Genomic DNA, 23126 nt, shown 5'->3' with positions numbered 1-23126 from the left:
ATGGGTGTACCTTACACCTTGCCGGCACGGCGCTCAGACTCGCATACCTAATCCTAAACAATTTTCGTACAATACTTACCTTTTTCGATTTTAAAATATCTACCAAAAAACTGTATAACTAACAAAAGTAAACGTCTGCAGCACTATAGGTAAACTCGTTAAGAGTTTACGTAACCCATATGAAACTCGAGCGTTAGTCCGAGCCTCTGAAACTCCGAACTGAACAATGAATGGTCGGAACTCGATGCATCCTGGTCGCGCCGCTATTAAAATGCCTACGTTAACAATGCAATCGATCCCTACCCGGGTCCGACTCGGATCATTGGAATTTGACCGATATGCCAAGCTTTTTACTGTTTTGAAAGTCTGTTTTCCTTTCCTATATAGTTTTGTTTTGTTATAGTCGTGGTGTTGTTTTATTGGTTATGGTGGTAAATGTACGCTTTTTGAGTCGAATAAGTGGGTGCAGTTTTTACTGCGTACACCGTATTATTTACTATTGAATGGTTATATTGACAATAATAAGATTCACGTTACTTTTACATCCGTATAACGGATACTGTATTTTCAATCGATATATTATATTTTATAATATTATATATTTATTTACATTATATTTATAGGTGGTTGTCTGTAGTAGTATGATAGGAAAATAAATACACGTATATTCACGTTTAAAATTATGTATTTCCTATACAAAAAATATTTGATATAACAATAATTTTTATTAAACTTAATCATGATAATATTAATTTCTCTTACTCTCTATTAGTTCATAACAAATATTTGTCTATCACATTATAAGGTGTTAAAAACGTTTAGAAAATATAACAACAATTAGCCATTTAGAAGTTCATCCAGTAACTTATATAGTTAAGGATGGCTGATATAGGGAAGAAGTAAATAAGATACCAATACATGCAAAATGCATTTACAATAAAATTATACTCAAGTAAACATTTCAAAGTAGTTTTAGTCAACTTTTAACACCTTATATATAACAGTCTGTATACAGAATTGTAATATAACACCTCAATGTTTGGTAGAGATGTTGTTAGACAAATAAATAGCATTCGTTTAGAACCAAAGCCCATCTTCTGGTTCTTCCTCACTGTCCGTGACTTGTAGATCGTCTTGTATAGCGGGATCGGGCTGTGAAAAAAGAAAGAAATATGTGTTATATTTTAAGGATCGTTTACAAATTCTGCAGTCAAAAATTAATGGTCAAGCTTAATAAAGTAAATTAGGGGTAGGCAGAGGTGCACATTACGACACGTAATGCCACTGTACAATGTACATCCACTTATAGCGGGTAAGCCTATTGCCATATACGGGACACTATTAAAGAATCCGTGCTACTACAGTAAAATTTAGAAAAACTAACTTTATTACAAAAAGATAAGGTTGATAAAGTTTAAAGTATATTTAGTGGTACTGTATGGTGGTATCTCTAAACTAAAGGATTAATAATAGTTTTAGCAGAATTAAGTAACTGAGGCTATGCTTACCTGCCAGTTTTCTGGCGGTTCTTCCTTGAACTGTGGTGGAGGTTCCAGCCCTGTGCTTCCCATCATCTGCTGATCCATGCCCATGTCTGGTTCTATTGGCTCCTCCTAAGAATTAAAAACATACATTGAGTCATTTAAAACAGTCTATTTATTAGTGGCAGCTTTGTGTGCTCGCACGCTCGACTGTCAAGCATGGTTTAGGGATCGTCGAGAGAAGTATTGTTTTCAAGATTTTCACCAACAGCAAGTAATTTGGAATAAAGATATATGAATATGGATACTGGAATAGAATATACCCTTAAACAAGTCGTTTATAGATATTATTCTAAATAAAATTGAGTTATGACTCGGTTATATTACATGAGTATTCCTTAGCAAGCAAAAATAAATAAATCTCCTATCTTACCTTTACGACAGGCGGGAACGAATAGTCAGTGCTATGCTGGTCTAGGTCCACGAAGTCGTCCGACGGTTGTGGCGGTTCGTCCGGCACCTCGCGCTTTATTAGGAACTCTGATGTGTCGAAACTTGGCTCGCCTAGAGGCGGGTCATCGTCTGAAAACAACATATATGTATTAGTGTTATATCACGTTAGGCTAGATGCCATCAACATGGTTACACCAGACTAATGGATCTGGTGCAATAATGATTATCTAGTTTTTATTTACATGGGCGAGCTTGTTGTCATATAAAACAGCCGTATGCATTGGGCACAATTACAGACTCTGCGTCAACAGGCTGCAACTTGCTTTCTTAAGCTGCCTGGCGCGAGCGAAAAACCAAAATGAAAAAATTAAGAGAGTAGCAATATTTTATTCCAATGGCGAAACGAACTACTGTTCGATAGTTTCTCTTGGAACCACGGCGAGATTGTCGAAATAAACCCCACATGGCTAAATATTCTCTTTATAATACTTTTATATCAGTTCCACTCACCCTGATATGGTGGTCGTACAGCCAGCTGCACCATAGCCTCGGCAGCCACTTTCTGTTCAACTTCCTCCAGCTCGGAACTGCCACTGTCGCTGTACTGGAGATCTAGATATGAAGAAAAGTAAATATTTAAAATAAATGTATAATATTTCCAAAATATGTATTTCTCTCCTAATAATAATATAGATATACATTAATTAAATAATGCAATATTATACATTTTAAAAGTGCACATACCTTCTTCCAATGAATTCTGATCTTTTCTTGGTCTTCCTCTCTTCCTTGGTGTAGCACCTGTAACGTTTTATAAATGGTTTAATAACATTGACGACGAGTTTGTTTCGTTTCGACATTTCTTCTCGGAGTAGTCCGTTAGGAAATGCCGACGTCATTTAGATTTTTTTATATAATAATTTTGACTCGCAATAGTGCTTTTTGCATATTTACAAATAAAATTCATTGTTTCATTGACAAATAATGTTGGTTTTATGACCAATCTCTAACATATACGCAAGGTAAATTGGCTACATAAGACAGACATTTTGAATGGACCTTACATCAAAATGTAGTAAGTAAATCTATCGATTGAATCTCCACATTATACAAGACCGGCATTAAATTGAAAATGTATTATCCACCTTACACTAGTTATGCATATTATGCTTTTGCATAGCATATTTTCAGAACTAAATATAATTAAATTCATGATTTAATATTTACTTAATTTCATTTCAGATACGCTACTACAAAATCACAACAAGAAGATCTCTTACCATCAGCTGTAGAAGTAGAAGTGGAAGGTTTATGCTTCCTGGGTCGTCCGCGACCTCTCTTCTCGTCAGAGGGCGGAGGGACAGGGTCCTCTACATCCAAGTCCGAGTGATCTGCCTCCTCCAACATCTTCTGTTGTACCCGGGATATGTTCGCTTCTAACTGACTTACGTGCTCACCAAACTGAGGGAGAAAAAGATTTATGATTAATAAATTTGAGTTTTATTTCTTTAGCAGTAAGGTCTGATATTGTAAGAAGTATAAACTAATGTCCCAAACAAAGGAAATTAAGAAAAAGTGGAAAAGGCATTAATATTTAAAGAAAAATTGGCACTATTTGCAGTTCTTGTATACTTCAATTATAAAGCATATTCATATACTACATATTAATAAATTTTGAAAAATTATGTAACACGATTGAGTGTCTAGTTGTAACATTTAGCTAGAAAACAGTCATAACATGCAAACAATCATGAAGTATTATTAAACAAGAAGTATTTACATTCAAAATGTTTACTATTTTTTATTGTTCTGTCCAGATATCTCTCACATTAAAAATAAGTAATTTCTCACCTGTTCAAGAGCTTCCTGTGTGACCTTCAGTATATGTTCTGCCTGTCTAGTGAACTGTGAGTTAGGTCCATTGTACGCGCGACAGTTGTCCACCAACAACTGGATGTCGCGCAAAAAGTCGTTGCGGCTGTGGTACTTATGAGCTGTGTAGGAAATAAGATGATATAAGAATGAAAATATTATAAAAGACTACTTTGGAAAAAAATCTGGGTAACAGAACGACTGGTTGATATGATCGATCAGCTTTGAACTACGCCTATTTTGATATTTATATTTACGTATCTAATTCGTAATGAAGAAAATTCATGTTTATTATATTATTACTTTCGTGAAACATTTTAGTTATTATGTTTTTCGGCTCACAATTTTATCGTAGAATGCTGCTCATAAAAATGACCCTCGAATCGAGCTAGCATGGTTTGAAACTAGTCGGGTTACTCGTCAAAGAGTTACGTGAATAAGCCGAAATCATCAATGAAGAAAATTCATACTCTTGTAATAATTATCGTGAGACATACCCAATTATTTGAAAATTGGCGCGGAATAACCGGTTATTGGAACCACAAAAAAAAAAAACATTGCAGCCGTATTGAGAACCTCCTCTTTTTTGGGAAGTCGGTTAAAAAATAAACATATTTATCTACAATTTATATACAAACCTTGAATCTTCTTGCCCATAGTCTCCAAGTCGATAGGTTTCCTGATAACGTTGTAGTAGTCCTTCACTTGTTTCTTGTTCACCGGCTTCAGGAATGGCCACGCCTCAGGCATTATTTTCAGTTTAGTTGTTAATAAGTTTTCTAGGATGAATGATAATGCCACCTGTGGAATAAATGTATTTTAGTATTGAGTAACAAATACAAAAGCCTATCTTTTCTAAACGGGCATGTAAAATCATTCAATGACTTCTCCCGCCTCGGCCAAGGCGGGAGAAGAAACCACAGTTTGAAAAAATAAACAGACATGTATGAAACGGTCATAAGTTCCACATAATGGAGGTAAGCATTTTCCAGTCATGGACTATTAATATTGATGACACTTTACTCAACCCGGGAATCATACCCAACACCCTTTGTCCCACTCAACCAGTACTAAAGTACAAATAAATATGTATCACACTAATATTATAAATGTGAAAGTTTATTTGTTTGAATGTTTGTCCGTCAACGAAGCTGAAACTAATGAACAGATTTTGATAAAATTTTGTATTTGGCATACAGACAGGGTATAAGCTGACTTGGGTGATAGATTAAATTAGATTTCAACCATAATTGTCCCACTGCAGAGCAAAGGCATAAAAAGTATCCTATCACCCAAGATAGGATACTTTTTATCCCACTGAGGGCAAAGCCGCTGGCAAAAGCTAATAAAACAATAATATAATTATTAAATAATTACCTGATCATTATCATCAAGTAACGGATTGATCTGTTTCTCGAGTTTCATCAGTTGTTCCTCTTTCTCAGCTAACTTCTCGACACATCGCTGGAGCATTCGTTGCGCGGCTACCGTCAAACTGCTTGTCGGTCCTTAGAAACAGTAATTGCAATTTTTAAGGAATCGTTGTTTAAATATATACGAAATTTTTAATACGCAGGCTTCATGCATTTAAAACAATCTAGTATGTTTGTGAAACAGGGATTGAACCCAGTCTTGTGCTTAGTTATTGAATTACTGAGGTAAACATGTTGCACTATTACTGAGTTTAGTTTAATTAAGGTATGCAATAACCAACAATCAGGCATGCCAAAAATATGTGCATGATATTAGGAACTTACTACAAATGTATGTGTATATGTTCCCCATACTTGTTGACGATATGCTCAAAGATTACTAATCTACCTACTCTCTTCTATCACATGCCATGGTATCACTTTAGTATCAAAATACACAAATTACAATCAGGTATCGAACCTGACGCCTCATCCTCGGCAGTCGTAGTTAGTGCACCTCACAAACTACTGATAAACCATGCAAATAAAAAAAAGGAATCAAACTAAAAAAAAAAACAACTCCAACCAAATCTCAACATGCACATGCATTAACATTACAATAACTTTTAACTACATAGAAAAAAGTAGCTAGTAATACTACTAATATTAAAAAATGTACCTTAAACGGTAAATAATAAGGTTAAAAATTAAAATAAAATAATAAAAAAACAGTCCACTCTAGAATACCGTTAGTACCGTTGTAAAGAGTCGAGTTCTCGACTATTTGGTTGACGTCGGCTAGAAACTCCTCTCTGCTTTGATAGTGCTTCTGTCTTAGATTGTCTCTAATAGTCTGCAGGTCCATTGGGCGAGATACTATGCGATAGTAATCTGCAACCATCTATGGGGAGAGAATAACGTGTTGTAGAATACATATTTCTGTAACTTTAGTATTATCTATGATTCTAGGTTCAAATAATACATTTTATCAATGATAAAAATAAAATAATAAATGGCTGGATCAAGAGCCTGATGCAGAAGGCAGGAATTCTGAACACGGCGCGTATTGTTCGGAAATTCCTGACTCTTGAGCCCTGACCGCCGGTAATTTGGATTTTTCCTGTTACTGTTGGGCTACTGCTTTTTATATATTTAAATGTATTTTGGTTTTCTAATTAAATATTTAAAAATGTAATAAACAAGTAAGATGAATAAATAAATGATGAATGTTTTCTTGGCATTGAGCCCACCCTTGTATAATTAAGTTGCAAAAAGTTCAATAAATAAAATAAAAACAAAAGTCACAACCATGCCCCAATTGGGTACTATCCTCGGTCAAAAATAAATTATTACAACTTTTCAATACAATAAAATATTAAAAAATAATCACACTCTCATTCATAAATTTGATGAACTATTTAATTTTCGATTTGTTTTTATCTAAATTTCTAGAAATAAGTCTGCTATTTCACTATTTCAAACAAAGTTCATAGAAAATATCGTTTTTGACGTTTCGAAAAAAGTATTGAATTTGACTAGTAGGAAAGTAGCCTATTCTAGTCTTACCTTAGGATTGACAGGGAACAAGAAGGGCTGCACGTCGGGCAGATGTCGCATGTGGTTGAGTACGTCCTCGAGCAGCGAGGACAGCGTGACGAGCGGGTCGGTGCGGCGGCGCTCGGCCGGCCGCCGCACCAGGTAGTCGCAGCCCTCGCCGCCCGCGCCGCGCCGCGCGCGACGACCGGAGCCCCGCGCCTCCGCGCCGCCGCCCGACCGACGACCCGAACCACGCCGCTTCATGTCTTCTGCTGATTGCTGGGGAAGTAATGGTGGGTTAGTGTCATTGTTTTAATGAGATTTTCAAGGTTTTCTGTTACTTGCGCAATAAAAACTAAATAAAACAGACGCCGCAGAAATACCCATGAGATGCAACGAAGAATCTAGTTAATTGTTTTTGTTTTGTTGTAATTTGCTTAGTGACACCGTAGTTAATTTGTGAATATTATAGTGATTGTACAATGTACAAACAACAGATTATGCTTCATAGACATCATCTAGTGACCACAAAACACACTAAATAGTATCACTATGACAAATTGTTAGTATCACTATGATAAATTGTTACAACCTAAGAGCATTGTAATTACTTTTAGATAATTTACATTCAAAATGGTTTTTTTTTTTTAGGACTTACCTTAATAATCTTAGTAGGCAACGTCAACTTGGTGCCATCAACGTATCCCATGTCATCATCATCAGGTTCCAAAGGCGGTGGTTCCACGTCAGCCTCGGGCGGAGACACCGGGCCTCCCATGGACCCCGTGTACAGGGGACACGCCTTGTTCGTGCGCATATGGCCCACTTGACCGCATGCACCACACTGGGGAAAGTCAAATTGTTATATTAAAAAGTGAAGGTAAAGAAGCATGTCGTTGCGCAAATAATGTTGGTATAATGCGCAAACTTGCGCAACTCATAACAAACACTCTGCCATAAGTTTACAATTATAATCTGGTTTCAATTTACTGTAATGGTTTATTTAATCGTTATTATATAAATACGAATAAATAATGGGTTTTATTGAAATTCTGGTCTGTCAATTCAGTTTATTGAATAACGATTAAATAAACCATTAGGTTTGCCTAATCGTTATTAAAATGCGACTAAATAGTAGGCTTACTTTACTAAATAGTAGCTTAATTATTAGTGAAATAACAAAAAGACATTGTCGCGCGATTGATGCGCAACACTGAATGGATTGCGCAAATGATTACCTTTAGTTTGAGATCCGGTTTCAACTTTGCACGACGCCTCGAAGAAGATGATGATGGCGTATGGAGATCTGGTTCCTGTTTGATTTGTCCCAGTGGAATCAAGGGCGACGGTGAACTCATATCCAATGAAGAAGACAGCATAGAATCTGCAATAATATTGAATATAGTAGATGAAGGAATCTGAATAAAGGAAAGTTTTATAAATACATCGTTTTTAGTTAATTCATGAGTATAAACTAAATTTTTAAGAAGTAAATCAAATATAATGCAATAATGCAATACTTACTGTCTGGGAATGGCCCCGGAACGGTTACATTTCCCGCGAGCCGTTCTCGCTCTTGATTCCTCTTGATACGCCTAAGTTGTTCCTGTACAAACAAAGGGATTTATTTTAGAAACTTATAACTTATCACAAATCTACTTACATAATATATTAATTCGTAATTTTAATAAGAACCTAGAATTTTATGCCAACTTTACCTGAATTCTTCTCTTTTCTCTCTTCATTTCTTCTTTTTGGGATTCGTCCATGGTTGCAAACTGGCGTATGAATGCATCGTCTTTAGTGGAACGTATCTTCATATACGCTTCGATGACGGCGGCCTTGCGCACCAACTCTACACGCGTGTAGCGTTGTCCTGACGCGTTGCGGAACGTACGGACTATACGGAGTACGCGACCGGCTAAAATAAAGTATGGCAGAATTATTATTACTGTTTAAGATATTAAGAATACTCATTTAGAGATAATATCGAATATGTTACAACTTGAAAGCTATGTTCTTGCGACTGTAATCATAACAAAAGAAATTGACAAAATGTAGATCTCAAAAGTATATTTTTTGAAAACAAATTAAGTAATTAAATATCATAATAATATTTACCTTGACTAGATGACTGTTGTTGATCGCTTTGATTGATCTGTGGTTTCTTTTCAGACTGGCCGAGAATCATTTTCCTTAATTCTGCCCTCTCTGCTTCCTCTCTTTCTAATGACAGCTATAAAGAGACAGGTATACTTTAACGACATTGCCACAAAATGTCTATCATACATATCAAGAAATCAACTTAAAATATTTACAGCTGACATGGTTCGAAAGAAATCGAGTTACGCGTCAACTTGTCGAACGAGAGTTAGCCGCATAAGTGCAGTAATATTTAGAGTTTTTTTTTTTAAAGAATTTATTTATTTCAATACTATAAATTCATAATAAAAATGTTACCTGTTCCGTAGTCTTCTTGTTGGCGAGCATATTCTCCAAGTTCTTACCCATCTCTTCTAAATCTGACTCTTCACTGACAGAGCTTTCTGCTTCGTCTGTACTTAGCACTTCTGTGCTTGTCAGTACACGGTTCTGAAGCTCGAATATACGCTGGCATTCTTCCTTATATCTGTAAGGATTCAATATTTTTTATATATCACACTATGATGCGATTTTCAACTACATATATGACTTATAACATAAGGACGAAAAAAGTGTATAATGTACGGTATGCACAGTAAGAGCTTTGTAATAAGGTGCTTCTATTTTTTAAAGACACCACACCACTACTACTACTATTTGTTTACGATATTAGTGGAAATTAAGAGAATCTTTACTAAGGAATCCCACAAAATTTCATGTTAAATGTTGCCAAGACGAGACCATATCTGCACAATAAGTAATCAGATCCCGTGTAGAGCCAAGTTTCTAACCCTACATGCCCAGACCTAAATCGATAAACCCTAATTTTACGCTATAATCTCGTAGGCGTGCATTACGTAACTGGCGAGTCGGCCGCACGGACTTTTTGCTATTCGTCATATGGGCTTGAGCTTAAAAATCTATTCAATCTTCTAAACTCTTTCCGTGCGGCCAACTCGACAGTTACGTCAAGGTTTGCACGCCTACGAGATTATAGCGTAAAATTAGACCTTATCAAATATCAGACGTAAGAAACTTGGCTCTACAATCTGATTACTTTTACAGTGCGAGCTAATGGTCTCGTCTTGGCAACATTTAACATGATGTTTTTGTGGGATTTCATTTCTTTTTGTAGGTTGCTTATGATAGAAAGATAAAATGAGCGACAAATACAAGTATTTTTTTGTCGCTCATGGAGGTAATTTCTTGTGCATCTGAGACCTTTTTTTATAGCCCATTCCTTTTTGCTTTATTTTTCGTTGGCTTACTATTTACAATATGCGTTCAGGGTCACCACTTGGATCAATTATATTCGACTATCGCAGTCTGTTGTGCCTTAATACTACTGAAGTCTATATTTATAAGGTGAACACCTTGTAAACTAGTCACTCTAGAGAGAGCTACATAAGCCTGCCCACAAGAGAATGTGGATGACCCGATATCAATGAGAGCATTATTTAAACTTAGCCCTTGACTTTTATGAATCAATAGCATACGCTTTGGGAACTTTCTCGGTGAACGAATGCTCTATTGACGTTTCAAATTTAGTGAGTCAACAGGAAATAGCGAATTAAGTTTCCCTATTTAACATTTTTATCCGCGGCTTCATGACCTCTAGCGTCAAAAGTTGACTCGAACAAACTTTCACCCCCTAGTTTAAGGGGTTGGGGGTATGTTCCAAGTTTTAAACTAATTCTAGCTACATACCAAATTTCAGTTTTCTAGGACTTCAGGAAGTATTAAGAATTTTGTTGATCATCAGTGAGTGAGTGAGTGACGAAATCGGGGTATTCAAGATATCAATAAAATCTAAAGTATAAGAGCTATGCAATTGAAACTTTAGAGGTTTATTAAGTCTACCACTGACTTCCTGAAAATTTTGTTTATCTGGTATAACCCAAACTCAAGTTATAAAGGTTCAAAAATACGACGAAGCGCTTCGAGAAAAGGTAGGTAGTGCCCTTGCGCTTGCGCTTCGCTTGGCTGTTCCTCACTACCGTGCCCCCAGATATCTTGTGATAGTCATTTACATATTTAGAGCTACAAATAACGAACGAATAAGATCTTTTACTTCATCATCATAATCATCATTCTATAATCTCTGTCTCATTATTCACTAGAGACGAATAGAAAAAACATTATTTTACCTTTCTTGATGTTCGGCAATGGAGAATCTGTTTCCTCTGGAGAACTTGGTCATACCTTCTTCTCCGGCCTTGGCTTTCTCGGTTGATAACGTTCTCACCACGTCAATAACTTCCCAACGAGACAATTTTTTGATCTGTAAAGTAAAAAAACATTTCTGTTATAAACTATGTGATTAACTATTTTTAAATGGTTCTAAAACACGTCGTCGTGAGTCAACTGAACGTGATAACAATTTATTATTGTGCTTTATTTAAATAGATCATTAAAGAAAACTTGATGATGAACTGAAATTATGAAGTTAACCAGTAAGAAAACAGTACACATAACATAAAACTTAAAACGAGTATTGTTACTTTGAATAAGGTGAAAACAAGAATATCATACACTTAAAAAGCAAAAACATACCTCTTCTTCAGGCACACCAAACTTCCTCAGCAAAGCTTTAGCATTATTCAAACTGAGTCTTCTCAAATCAGCATCAGTACCGGTGACCGTCCGCTTAGGTTGCTGTTCCTCATTGGGTTGTTGCGTTGGCTTATTGGGCACTCGGACGTAGGAGAAGCCTTCCCCACAGCCCGTGGGGTCCGCTGGCCCCGTCAGTTGGAGCAAACACTTGCCTCGCATCGCTTGTATGTAGGCGCGCGTCGTGTTCCACGGTGCTACTTTTACCTGGGAATAGATTGTGTGTTAGTGTATTTGTATTATAGAACTAGTGGTTACTATGTTTATTTTTCTAGTCTATTTGGCCACAGTACTAAAAAGTTTCGAATTATTGTCTCAAAACAGAAACTCCCTACATGGATTGTAGTACTTTTTGAATTTATCATGAACACATAAGAAAATCGTTCTTGAGTTATAAATAGTGTAAACACACTATTTATAACTCAAGAACGGCTAAATAGATTTAGCTGAAACTTGGCGTGGAGGTAGTTTAGAACCAGGAGATAGACATTGGACTTTTCTCTATGACATGATTTCACGAAAAGCCGTGGGAACGGAATTAAGTGAGATTACACGTAGAAAGTCGCAGACAGAATCCATAGTACCTTATTAAAAGTACCTATTACAGGTAAAATCTTACCTCATCATCCATTTTCAACTGCATTTCCTCATCATCATCTTCCTGTGGAGTGAATATGAATTTCTCTCCATATCCAGCGTCTTTGAGCCTCTGTTCCGCAGCCGCCATACTGAAGTACGCGCAGCATTGCTCAGGAGATACCATTGCGCGGATCTCTTCTTCAGATGGTAGACGGAAATCTGGTTTTATTACCCACCTGTGAATTAGGATTAGGTTAGTGCATGCTTAGATAAATAATTAAGAGAAAGTCTAAGTTGTGATTTTGATGGAATCAAAGAAAGGGGGGAATTATCCACTGCTTTCTCCCGCCTTGGGTGAGGCGAGAGGGAGTGTCAGACTCTTACTGACTAAAAATTCCTGTTCCTACTTTTAGAGCCAGAGCCTCGGTAACCCGCTAGACAGTCCGCAGCTCATAAACAGTTAGGTAGATAGCGTTCGATGGATCTGATCTACCTCCACGGGACAAAGACGTAGGAATTTATTTATATTAAGAAATTTATAAAGGTATTAAAATTATAATATTTTATATAAAACTAGCAAACCCGGCGAACTTCGTTTCACCAGCAATGATTCCCTGTTTTCCTGCTTTTTTCTTGTATTTTTCCTGACTTTTCTTTGCTATAAACCTTACGGAGCCCGATACCTTTCCAACGAATGCAAAACCGTGGAAATCGGTTCGTGCCTTCTGGAGTTATAGCATCAGGAAGGAAAACCCGACTTATTTTTATATAATAGATTACCCATTTAGTATTTAAACTTAATGAAATATTGTGCCCTAGACCATTAATATCCTTACCAGTTAGAATCCAATCCCGTGCGTTTGAAATCTGCACACAACTTGAGACGCTTACGAATGGAGCTCTCAGAGTGCGATGGGAAGGCTCTCTTGATGTCATCCATCTTGATACGTCGCGGCTTGTCGCGAGATTTCCAGAACAATCGGTATATAAAGACCTGGAAAAATATATTAGTAAACATGAATACTTATTCAATGTTATATTCATTTATATTTTTATAATATTAGTTTGCTACAAGAGGATCGCCGGGTTGATTGTCGCTTATGAGTATAGACTCCTATTCCGATTAGAAACTAAACGAGTTACCTTATCAAACAGTTACGAACACAAACCATATACATAATGAATCCACTATTGGTGTTCTTATTTCTATACATTCATATAGGAACTACGTAGAATATAACAAAAACATTCCTTTACAATATGTCTAACTAATCTAGGTAATACTTATTAACCGACTGACCTGCAAGAAGTCTCGTACAAAATTGTTGGCCCTCTTGGAGTTAGGGCCGGGCACCTCGTACAGAGGGCACTCCTGTCCAGCCACGAACAACGCATCCACTTCACGGATGTAGTAAGATTGCCTGAAATATTAACATGTTTTGTTATAAACTTCACTGAGTATTTTTTTCTGTGTCGTCGACGTTTTTTTAACGTTGCCCCACACTACGTTTATCTCATATGTCGCGGTCGTGTTTACAAACATACAATTTCGCATGCACATGACACCCAGACCCGAAACAACAATTTGTAACACAGAGTAGTTCCGTGCGGGAATCGAATCCGCTACACGTTGCACGGCAGACAGTTGCCTAGCCACCGCGCCAACCATGCAGTCAATATAAACAGCATTTTCACTATGTTAAAATACATATGGTAAAAAATAAAAGCTATACTACAATAAACAGATAATAACATACCTAGTCCTTATAATCAAGAAGTCGGTAGGGTGCAAAGTGTGTTCATAAATTGGTGCTCTGTACATATTGTTCTCAACAACAGGCTGCGTAGCTCCCGGCGGCAAAATCCCAAGGAAAGGAGACGTATGGGCGTAGGCGACCTCGCCATACTTCAATGGCTTGGGCCCTTCATCCTATAAAAACACGTATTACGATGACAATAGAGTTCAAAATACATTTAATTTTATTTACCACAAACATATAAACATTAAATAAAGAAACAGTCAAATAAAAAGAAAAACATCGAAGAAGCAGCGTTTTAACAAGATACCTGTAAATTTAGTAAATGTGTGAACCTGTAAAATACACAGAAAAGACAAGGGAAAGAACTAATTACACATATAATAATACCCAAGCGAAAATTATAATGAAAAATTGTTTTACAACGTTCAAACTTGGCCTACCTTCGAATTGGCACCAGCCCTTTTGGCCCCCTTTGGCAATGAAAATAAAAATACACATTTTTATTATTTTACCTTGTTTCAAAATTGGGGTATTGTTGGATTTCAAGGTAAAAATACATAGATTTTTCCATCTACTATGTAAAAGGAATTTAGACCTAAGTGTAGTAATCTGTTCTTTAAGACCTAGGGTATTGATTTCCCTTGTACATGAATACAAGTACTCATACTTTCTAAACGGAGAATATTCCGTAGTAAAACACGCTGTTAAAATCTTAAAACTAAACTTTACAATGCATTTACCGCCACCATATTAAAAGACAGTTTTAACGCGAATTCTTTTCAATTTTACACAACATTTTAACCAAACTTTTTTTTTTTTTTTTTAAAAAACGTTGCCCCACATTAGGATTTTCTCCTGTGTCGTGGGTGCGTTTACAAACATACAAGTTCACATGCACATAACACCCAGACCCGAAACAACAATTTGTGGATCACACAAAGAGTTGCTCCGTGCGGGAATCGAACCCGCTACCCGTTGCGCGGCAGCCAGTTGCCCAGCCACCGCACCAACCGTGCAGTCAAACTGTCAATACAGTTTGACAAAGTAAAATTAAATAAGCATAAATATAGAATTCACGTTAACTTCCATGTGATAGAAAGTCAAGTCACCATAACCAGACACATTTGAACGGGACAATAAAACAAAGTTACCTAATAATATAAAATTCCATTAAAATTAAACATACCTTAGCAGCAGTGCGTTTGTAGTAATTCTTGATCTTGGAGCACATGCCGACTTGGCTGATGAGTGGAGGATGTTCCTCACAAAACTCTACCAGTACCAGTTCACCATCCCTTCCACTGAGGTCTTCTGGAGTTCGCATGAAGAAGACGTCACCACCGCCTGACGCTAACCTCTCGGCTTCGCGTTGCTAAAACAATGATTTTACAGTTTAATTTTGTACTTAATTTTGAAGATGATGTTTGGTCGTGTTGTTTGCACGTAGAAGTGACATCTGTGTTAATTCTATAAAGATATTGGATCTTACAACGTGACATTTTTTTAACATTGCTCCAAACTGGGATTTTCTTCTGTGTCGTGGGTGCGTTTGCAAACATACAATTTCATATGCACATGATACCCAGACCAGGAACAACAATTTGTGGATGAGAACACACAAAAAGATGCTCCGTGCGGGAATTGAACCCGCTACACGTTGCACGTCGACTTTAAAAAAAATCTGAGAATTTAGTTCTATAATCTAGGGAGTTTGATACATGCTAAGTAAAATATGGATCTAAAAACATTACTCAAAAATGAAACGAGTTCAGTATTCTACATACAGATCAATATTTTCCACCTATTCCAGTTAAACTAATCTTTTAGAACGAACTCTACTTTAACTGTACCAAACAAAAGTCAGTCTTTAACACGCGTCACAATAAATCAGTCCACACATACCTTAGCCTTCTTCTTGATATGTTTAAGCAGCGGTTGCACAGGATGGGGCCCCGGTGCTGCTAGAGGCCCGTACGAAAGTTTTCTCATAGGGGGCCGGTGGAAGGCACGCAGGCGGGCCGGGCCCATGTGGGTTTGTATGAAGGGGGCCCGTAGTTCCACTACGGGAGTACTGTGTTGGATCAGTTGGCCGCCACCCACTTTGAGACGTGGGTTCTGAGATTTGGCCATGTAGAACCTGTGTGAATAGTATGAAGATTAGTTTTATTATATTCTTGTATAAGATTTTCTTTCGGTTTGATCTTATGAGATGCGAAAATAATCTGGAAAACTAATAAACCATGACAGTATTTTTTATTTAATAACTATAATTAATCATTACTTGTTTATAAAAACACAAAACCAAATTACAAAAACAAAAAAGCTACATGATCCAAAACACATTTATCCAATGAAAATGGTCTTCTACTGTAATGAAATTGTAGCCTATGTTACTTTAAACCCTTTACGAAAAAGTATAGCCAAACTAACTAACAATACCCTTCCTACTTGGGTTAAAAAGTTCATCAAGTAGACCTACTTGTGAGTGCAATATTGCACAAAATTGTTTAAGTGGAAAATAAATACTCACACATCATTAGAAATATTGAAAGGATCTCTATCGGGCGACTTGGGCGGCGGAGGCGGAGCGTCTTCCTGCAATACGTTGATCACTCCAGCCTTGCCCAGCAGGATCTTTGATTTCTTCACGTGTGGGTGTGGAATCTTCACTTTAGGCTGTGGACCTCTCTCTGAAATCATTAAGGTGGATATTACATTAATATTAAGTGTAGAAAATGTCAGTCTTGTTGGTCTAGTGGTCGCAAGTGTGATTGCCGAACAAGGGGTCTCGGGCTCGGGCAAAGCAACTGGGTTTTTATTCGGTTTTCAGAATATTTTCTAAGTAGTAGCACGAAGTCTGGATTTGTGACCAGTATATGGCAATAGGCCCACTCCCTATTGCATTGAACTTATAACACCAATGGTAAAAAAATTATGTACATTGTAAAGCGGGATTAGGTGCCGTAATGTGCACCTCTGCTTACCGCTTCGGGGATAAAAGGCGTGATGATGCATTGTTTTAAAAAATAACATAATATCTTGCCTTTCAATCCCTGACGGTATTGACAGTTTAGGAGGAAGTGTACATCACAATTTTTTTACCATTAAGTTCTGTACAAATTAACAAAAAAAAAAACTCCTTACCTCTAGTAATCTTCGATGGATCAACATCATCAGGTATACCAAGTATAATATTCTCGTCATTGGGATCCAATGTCAGTATCTTCGGTTTCGGTACAACGGGCATGTTCTCAGCGTCCCATATAACTTCCTCCTCCCAGGTACCGTATACCAACTCCTCGTTTTCTACAGGGAATATACTGTACCACGTGTTGTCTTCGCCGTCTGCGGAGTTGCCTGCTGCGTCTTTACTTGTTGCTGTTGCACTGTGAAATGGGTAGATACATTAGTATAATTGTTAATAGCTGTCCTTATACGTGAAAGTGAACTGAAAGGTTACTGCCTCATTGCCAGATGACGTCCAATGTAATCTTGGCTTTTAAATTTACTTTGATATAGGATATTGTTTTACAAACGAACAGACAGTAAAACAGAACACGAGTGTTGTTTCACACTGGTTTTATTTTATGAGGTTGCGGAATCACTCCATTCCAGCCAGCCCCTTTGTACTAAAGCATGATTCTCCCATTCGCTTTGTGTGCAGTTCAATTTTTTCATGGATTTTCGACATTATAATACAGCTATAAAACTTTTGCTTACGGCTTCGAAGAATAACATACATTTTGATACAGTAATAATACTTAATTTTTTTGTAACTGGTAATAATACATTAAATGGTTAATGTTTGTTAATAGTTATAGTAATGGTACACTTACGTGGGTGGTTTAGGCTGTAGCGGTGCAGGAGGTTGCGGGCGCGGGTGAGAGAACTGCTGCGCCGTCCTGCTCACCGACGTCGGTACCCAGCCGGCCGCGTTACTCTTGCTGTTTAGACGAGCTAGCACCTAAAGTAAACAAAAATTAATTAAAATCTCATACTGCTCTTTAGTAAAGTGCATGTAGCATTCGTTTCTTGGGAAGGGTTTTAATTGGGCCTCCGGTAACCTCACTTACACAACGCAAGCGTTGTTTCACGTCGGTTTTCTGTGAAGCCGTGGTATCACTCCGGTCGAGCCAGCCCATTCGTGCCAAAGCATAGCTCTTTCACACTTGTTTGTTATAAGGGTTAGTCAAAAATATGATAAATCTTACAATGGGTCTTAACAAGAATGTGGTATCACCCTTTACAGGTTATTAAGAGGTGAGCTAGCTGAAAGCAGTCACCTAGAGTAAAAAGGTCGCATTCTCTCTGGTCTCTGGCCTCATTGCCGATGCCACAAAGGAGAAAAGAGAAAGATTTATCGCCTAAATAAGTAGATAATTAGCCTTTCAAGTTCTTAATTAAATTAAATCATATCTTTTTTTTCTTAGAAAAACGTTGCCCTACATTAGGATAGGACACAGGAGACACATACACTACTACATAGGACATAGGAGAAACCTGTGTCGTGGGTGCGTTTACAAACATACAATTTCACATGCACATGACACCCAGACCCGAAACAACAATCTGTGGATCACACAAAGAGTTGTTCCGTGCGGGAATCGAACCCGCGACACGTTGCACGGCAGCCAGTTACCCAGCCACCGCGCCAACCGTGCAGTCAAACATACGTAGTATCTCACCTTATGCTTGATCTCGCTTCCATCCCATATGACGTCATCCTCCCACTGCAACTGCGACACCATGAGAAAGGCATCGTCTGGGAAACCACTGTCCGGATCCTCGTCTTCGTTCTTCTCTTCTGGTTTTTCTTCCTCAACTTCTTTTGGTTTATTTTCTTCTCGCTCTGGTGAAGGTGCCTAGAAGAACAATTTTGTATTCAATACTAGATACAATCAAAGCTTATTTCAGTAGTTTCTTCTCACAAACAATAATTTAAAAACATACACTTAAATTACACTTAAATCAGATGAAATGTGACACTTTTGCAGTATCAGTACAACAAAAATGTCTGTCTTTTGATTTTGTTTTTTTATATTGTAATATTTGCTTTGACATTCAAAAGTGTCTTCCCGGTCCATTTGAAATACATAATTTTAACTTTGACTTTGTATGAATAAGTATTATAAAGTACTAACAGACACTCATTTAAAATCACAATAATGAAAATCTTTACCTTAATTTTAAATCCATAGTCAAATCCGTCACCAGTTTCAGGCACATTGAGCATGTCATACCACATCTGCGCAGGCCCGAACCGCCAATGCGCAGGAGTCGGTCTTTGAGACTTGTCATTTGAATTGTTAGAGTTGTTGTCTGTGTTCGTTTGCTGGTTCTCTTCCATGGGTCTGTAAATTTTGTAAATGTTATTTAGTAACTGTATTCTAACTTAATTTTTTTTTTTTAATGTCGGAGTCCTAGGTGTATAATATTACAACTAGACAGTACCAATGATCATTGTTCTGAATCTTTATTAAATTATAATTTGTTATGTTTACATAAGAAACTGTTCCATGCTGTGTAGGAACACATAACACATGGCACAAATGTCGATCATTCTTCCACTGTGTCATCCAGGCAATCAGCAATGCCTATTAATGACCTTTATTATTTTTAATAGATAATAAAACAGTTGAATTAATGTAATAAAACATTAATGAAAAGTTGCAGAGTTTGCTTTTATGTTCAATGTAAATAAAAATAGATATGCTTATATACTTACTTAAGTAACTTGTCCTCATCATCACTAGCATACTGAACTTCTTGGTTCTCAGCCGGTGTGGGCGGAGTATCACTACTAGTGCTACCACTGCGCTTACGACGTCTACGCTTCTTCACACCGCGCCATATTTGAGGCAAACTCGACAACTTGCCCGGCCCGAAGAGGCGGGAGAATAAAAGAACCTAAATAAAATAATTTAGTTTAATATTTTGTTCTAAGAATACATTCCTGGTATTCTACTGATATGATATTAATCTGCAGTACTATCATAACATTCTTTACTGGTTTCAAAATCTAATCATTTACTACCAATAATGTCTTCTTTAGGCAGTACCATGCTTAAATTAAATCTAGTTGGAAGCCGCTGAAGCAAGTTAAAATACTCACTGTTAACAGAAACCTAATTGAAATTAATAAATATCATATAGAGGTATCAAACTTGTTGAAAGAAGGGAACCATTAATCTAACATTATTAATAAAACATGTAATTGTACTATAGTGAATTCTATTGCTAAATAATACTTACTTTGTCAGGTCTAAAGTCTGGGAACAGCTCTCTAACATCAACATTAGCATACTTAGAAGGTAACATAGCAGCCAATGGAGTCTCCAATCTTTTTGGTCTCTCCGAAGATGATTTATGTGACCTAAGAACGAAATATTTTATTATAACTGGTCACCAATTAGTGGTGTAAAATTAGTGGTGATTTATATTATAATAAGCATAGTAAATTGCTACAAGCCATTCAATTATTTCTATAAATCATTTATTGGAATATAATCATCACACATACAATTACATTATTACTATTTATTAATAGCGGTAAAATAAAATAACAAACTAAGTTATAGTTTTAATAACTTCACACCATAGTTTAGTGGTCCAGCTCAAGATTTTATTATAGATCTTTAATTTACTAATTAGTATGATTGTCTAAACTTAAAGATTATCATCACCATAAAATAATACTTACGGTATTGTAGACGGAGGCGGCATGAGTTCACCATCCCCTTCCATATCTCCTTCGTACCCGTCCTCATTGGTTGCTTGTCCGGACTGAAAGATATCATCCTCCTTCCAGTTGCCATCTTCTTTGGCCTCACTCTGTGGAAAATTGTTATCAACGCCCGATTCCGACTTATCACCCTTTGTTCCCTGAGCCTCTGTGTTTGTTGTGTCTTTCTGTGCGCTGTTAGCACTACTCTCTAGTTCCTATGTGTTAACACAAATACATCAGTGCTATAGTCTCACTGTTACATACTTAGAACTAAGAGATAGATGTAGGTGCTAGTTTAAAACCAAAATTAATAACCAATGTTAACCTAAAATCTTTGGATCAATCTCTGTTTTTGACGAAAATTCCATACAATTAGTCAAAAATCGAGCTTAATCCTCAGATTTTGGATTGAGATTGTTATTAATTTAGCCATTGGTGCAGATGTTAAAGTTAGTGTGCGGAAGCAGAGGTAGAGAAGAAAGGGGTTTTAAGTCACAAAGCAAATAGTCCAATAAAGAAAACAAAAAATGTGTAGCTTTTCATATTAGATTAAGAATAGTAAACATGAAACTTTTCCCAGTCACAAACTCAATAGCTAGTAATTAGAGGGCAAAGATATCATAAATTAATAATCCCTTACAATATTCAAACCTGTGTTTAAATCAGGAATGGAGGCCTTTTTTGTAATTGTTTTTAAGAGTAAATTATTTCTGAAGAAAGTGCATGCAAAAGTTTACATCACTATTCTTAATCTTTTATGAATCATCAATCATTAAAATGAACATCATTGGCAAACAACTAATATAAATATGAATTATTAAATACAAATTACTGATAGTGGAAGTGCAATTAGCATCTAACATTGATTAAACCAAACTGGGTATTCTTAGTTACAAATTCATGTTTAAACAAATAATATGAATTCTACATGGCATTTCAGTACATTTCTGTTATTTCCCTTAATTATTAAATAAATACCATACTATAATAATAATAAATCAAATTTAATATGAGTGGTGTTAATGTTACTATTGTTCAAGTATCTCTACAGTACATCAAGAAATGTATGCAGGTGCAAACATTGAGTTAAAAAATTAAGAAATCTAATAATAAATCTTACCTTGACATCATCAACAGCATCGTCAATATCAAAAAAGTCTACGGCAGACGGACTCTTTTGTGTATAATCTGTAAAAAATATTTTAAACTATACTTAAGTTCAGATAAAGTTATAAAACTGTCAGCACATGTAAATCGGAGCATAATTTGTCCTCCATGCTGAGACTTGTAATATCAGTAAACAATATTTTCATGGAACCTATTAAATCAGCAAAAATTAGTAATGGCTTGAAAACAATCTCTTTTAATATGTTGAGTGTCGTAAAAATACATAAAAAAGACACCATTAGTCAATTATACTTTATCAGTCTGCGTAAAAGAACACAGAATTGAATAATGTTCTAAAAATTCCAACTAAACAGAAACCTATAAGCAAATTCACTTGTCAAACATCAATAGAATTAAAAATTAAAGAATTAAACTCTTCTCTTCTTTTTGAGCTTAATTACCACGCTTTTGAGATTAATTACCACGCTTGCTCAATACGAATTGGCGATTTTAAACTTATAATTTTTAGAACAACAACATGTTCAGATTTTCTCATAACATTTTTCTTCACTGTATACCAGTAGTGTAAAGATAATCTAAGAAAGTACATATATCTTGGAAAAAGGAAGGAAAGAATCGAGTTCTTAAGTTAGTAAACAGTATTCTACCTTTTTCTTGATCTTCTTTGCTAACTTCTTCTTGGTCCAAAACTTCCGAGAGCATCGACCCAAACCCAAAACGGGTGAGCGATGATAGCATTTTCTTCGAGTCTCCATCCAGAAGCCCATCGTCTTCTAGTTGTCCTCGTTCGTCAATATTACCAAACAAAAACCCAGTCAGATCCATACCAGATCTGCCTTCACCCGGATCGTCACTATCACACATTTTGAACAATTTCTTTTATCACAATTAACCTATATTATCACCATAATATACACTGTTTCACTTTTAACTTATTTGAAAGCGAATAAATATTTATTCTTAATTTTCTAATAAAAAACACCACGGCTTCGTGAAGCTTGGTTTATATTTTGACAATGACAGTATGACAATCTCCCGCGATGACAAAACTCGTGTGCGTTTCACTTCAAATCGTTTACTTCAGCATGATCTAAAACACCATGCCTATAGCGCTCACTCACTCTGTTTTGTATGCATAATGTCTTGCTATCTCTTTTTTACGCCGCCGACATGCTTACAAAGAATAGAATACAGAATGATTGGCTGGAAAATAACCAATCCGTGACGATGACAAGAGTTGCCGTAGTAAAATAATATCATGTTATTTTTATTTTATTTTCATTCATCAAAATTGATATCAAAATGGATTATATGTTTTAATACATATTCAAAAACATTTCAGCAATTCGCGACTAAAGCAATAATTAAAAATCTATAAATTTATAAAAAGATACAGTACATATATTTTTCATAATGGCAATTTTTACTA

The 23126-nt window shown here is 36.3% G+C and overlaps 1 protein-coding gene across 6 annotated transcripts; it reads right to left on the bottom strand.

Moving 5' to 3' along the window:
* Positions 1-667: 667 nt before the first annotated feature.
* On the bottom strand, positions 668-22725 carry LOC118281726 (transcription initiation factor TFIID subunit 1). 6 transcript variants are annotated; one of them, XM_050705034.1, is made up of 36 exons: positions 22345-22722; positions 21690-21757; positions 20546-20784; positions 20098-20218; positions 19571-19752; positions 19025-19196; positions 18531-18707; positions 17682-17809; positions 16990-17231; positions 16376-16535; positions 15748-15982; positions 15032-15217; positions 14286-14315; positions 13843-14015; positions 13386-13506; positions 12922-13079; positions 12126-12321; positions 11450-11713; positions 11044-11177; positions 9215-9383; positions 8876-8990; positions 8473-8675; positions 8279-8360; positions 7993-8138; positions 7413-7598; positions 6785-7033; positions 5966-6119; positions 5184-5314; positions 4445-4607; positions 3786-3928; positions 3215-3395; positions 2679-2735; positions 2445-2546; positions 1915-2063; positions 1509-1613; positions 668-1152 (listed from the first exon to the last, which is right to left on the bottom strand). In XM_050705034.1, the coding sequence occupies exons 1-36, from the start codon at positions 22559-22561 to the stop codon at positions 1078-1080; spliced, it is 5613 nt and encodes a 1870-aa protein (XP_050560991.1). In that variant the 5' UTR covers positions 22562-22722; the 3' UTR covers positions 668-1077. The 6 variants fall into 6 exon arrangements, with proteins under 6 accessions (XP_050560991.1, XP_050560992.1, XP_050560994.1 ...); XM_050705035.1 differs by having other exon boundaries at positions 5975-6119; XM_050705037.1 differs by having other exon boundaries at positions 20546-20676.
* Between the last annotated feature and the right edge of the window lie 401 nt (positions 22726-23126).

The sequence above is a fragment of the Spodoptera frugiperda genome, chromosome 26 (assembly GCF_023101765.2).
Source record: "Spodoptera frugiperda isolate SF20-4 chromosome 26, AGI-APGP_CSIRO_Sfru_2.0, whole genome shotgun sequence".
NCBI classification, from domain to species: domain Eukaryota; kingdom Metazoa; phylum Arthropoda; class Insecta; order Lepidoptera; family Noctuidae; genus Spodoptera; species Spodoptera frugiperda.
This window is presented reverse-complemented; position numbering and strand designations above follow the sequence as displayed.

What these genes read in the sequence shown, in the direction of transcription:
- LOC118281726 (XM_050705034.1), bottom strand. Translation starts at nt 22,561, where the DNA reads ATGTGTGATAGTGACGATCCGGGTGAAGGCAGATCTGGTATGGATCTG. An exon ending in ACTATGGATTTAAAATTAAG is followed by an intron (nt 18,708 to 19,024) that starts GTAAAGATTTTC and finishes TTGTTCTTCTAG; the next exon opens with GCACCTTCACCAGAGCGAGA. An exon ending in CTACAGCCTAAACCACCCAC is followed by an intron (nt 17,232 to 17,681) that starts GTAAGTGTACCA and finishes CCCATTTCACAG; the next exon opens with TGCAACAGCAACAAGTAAAG.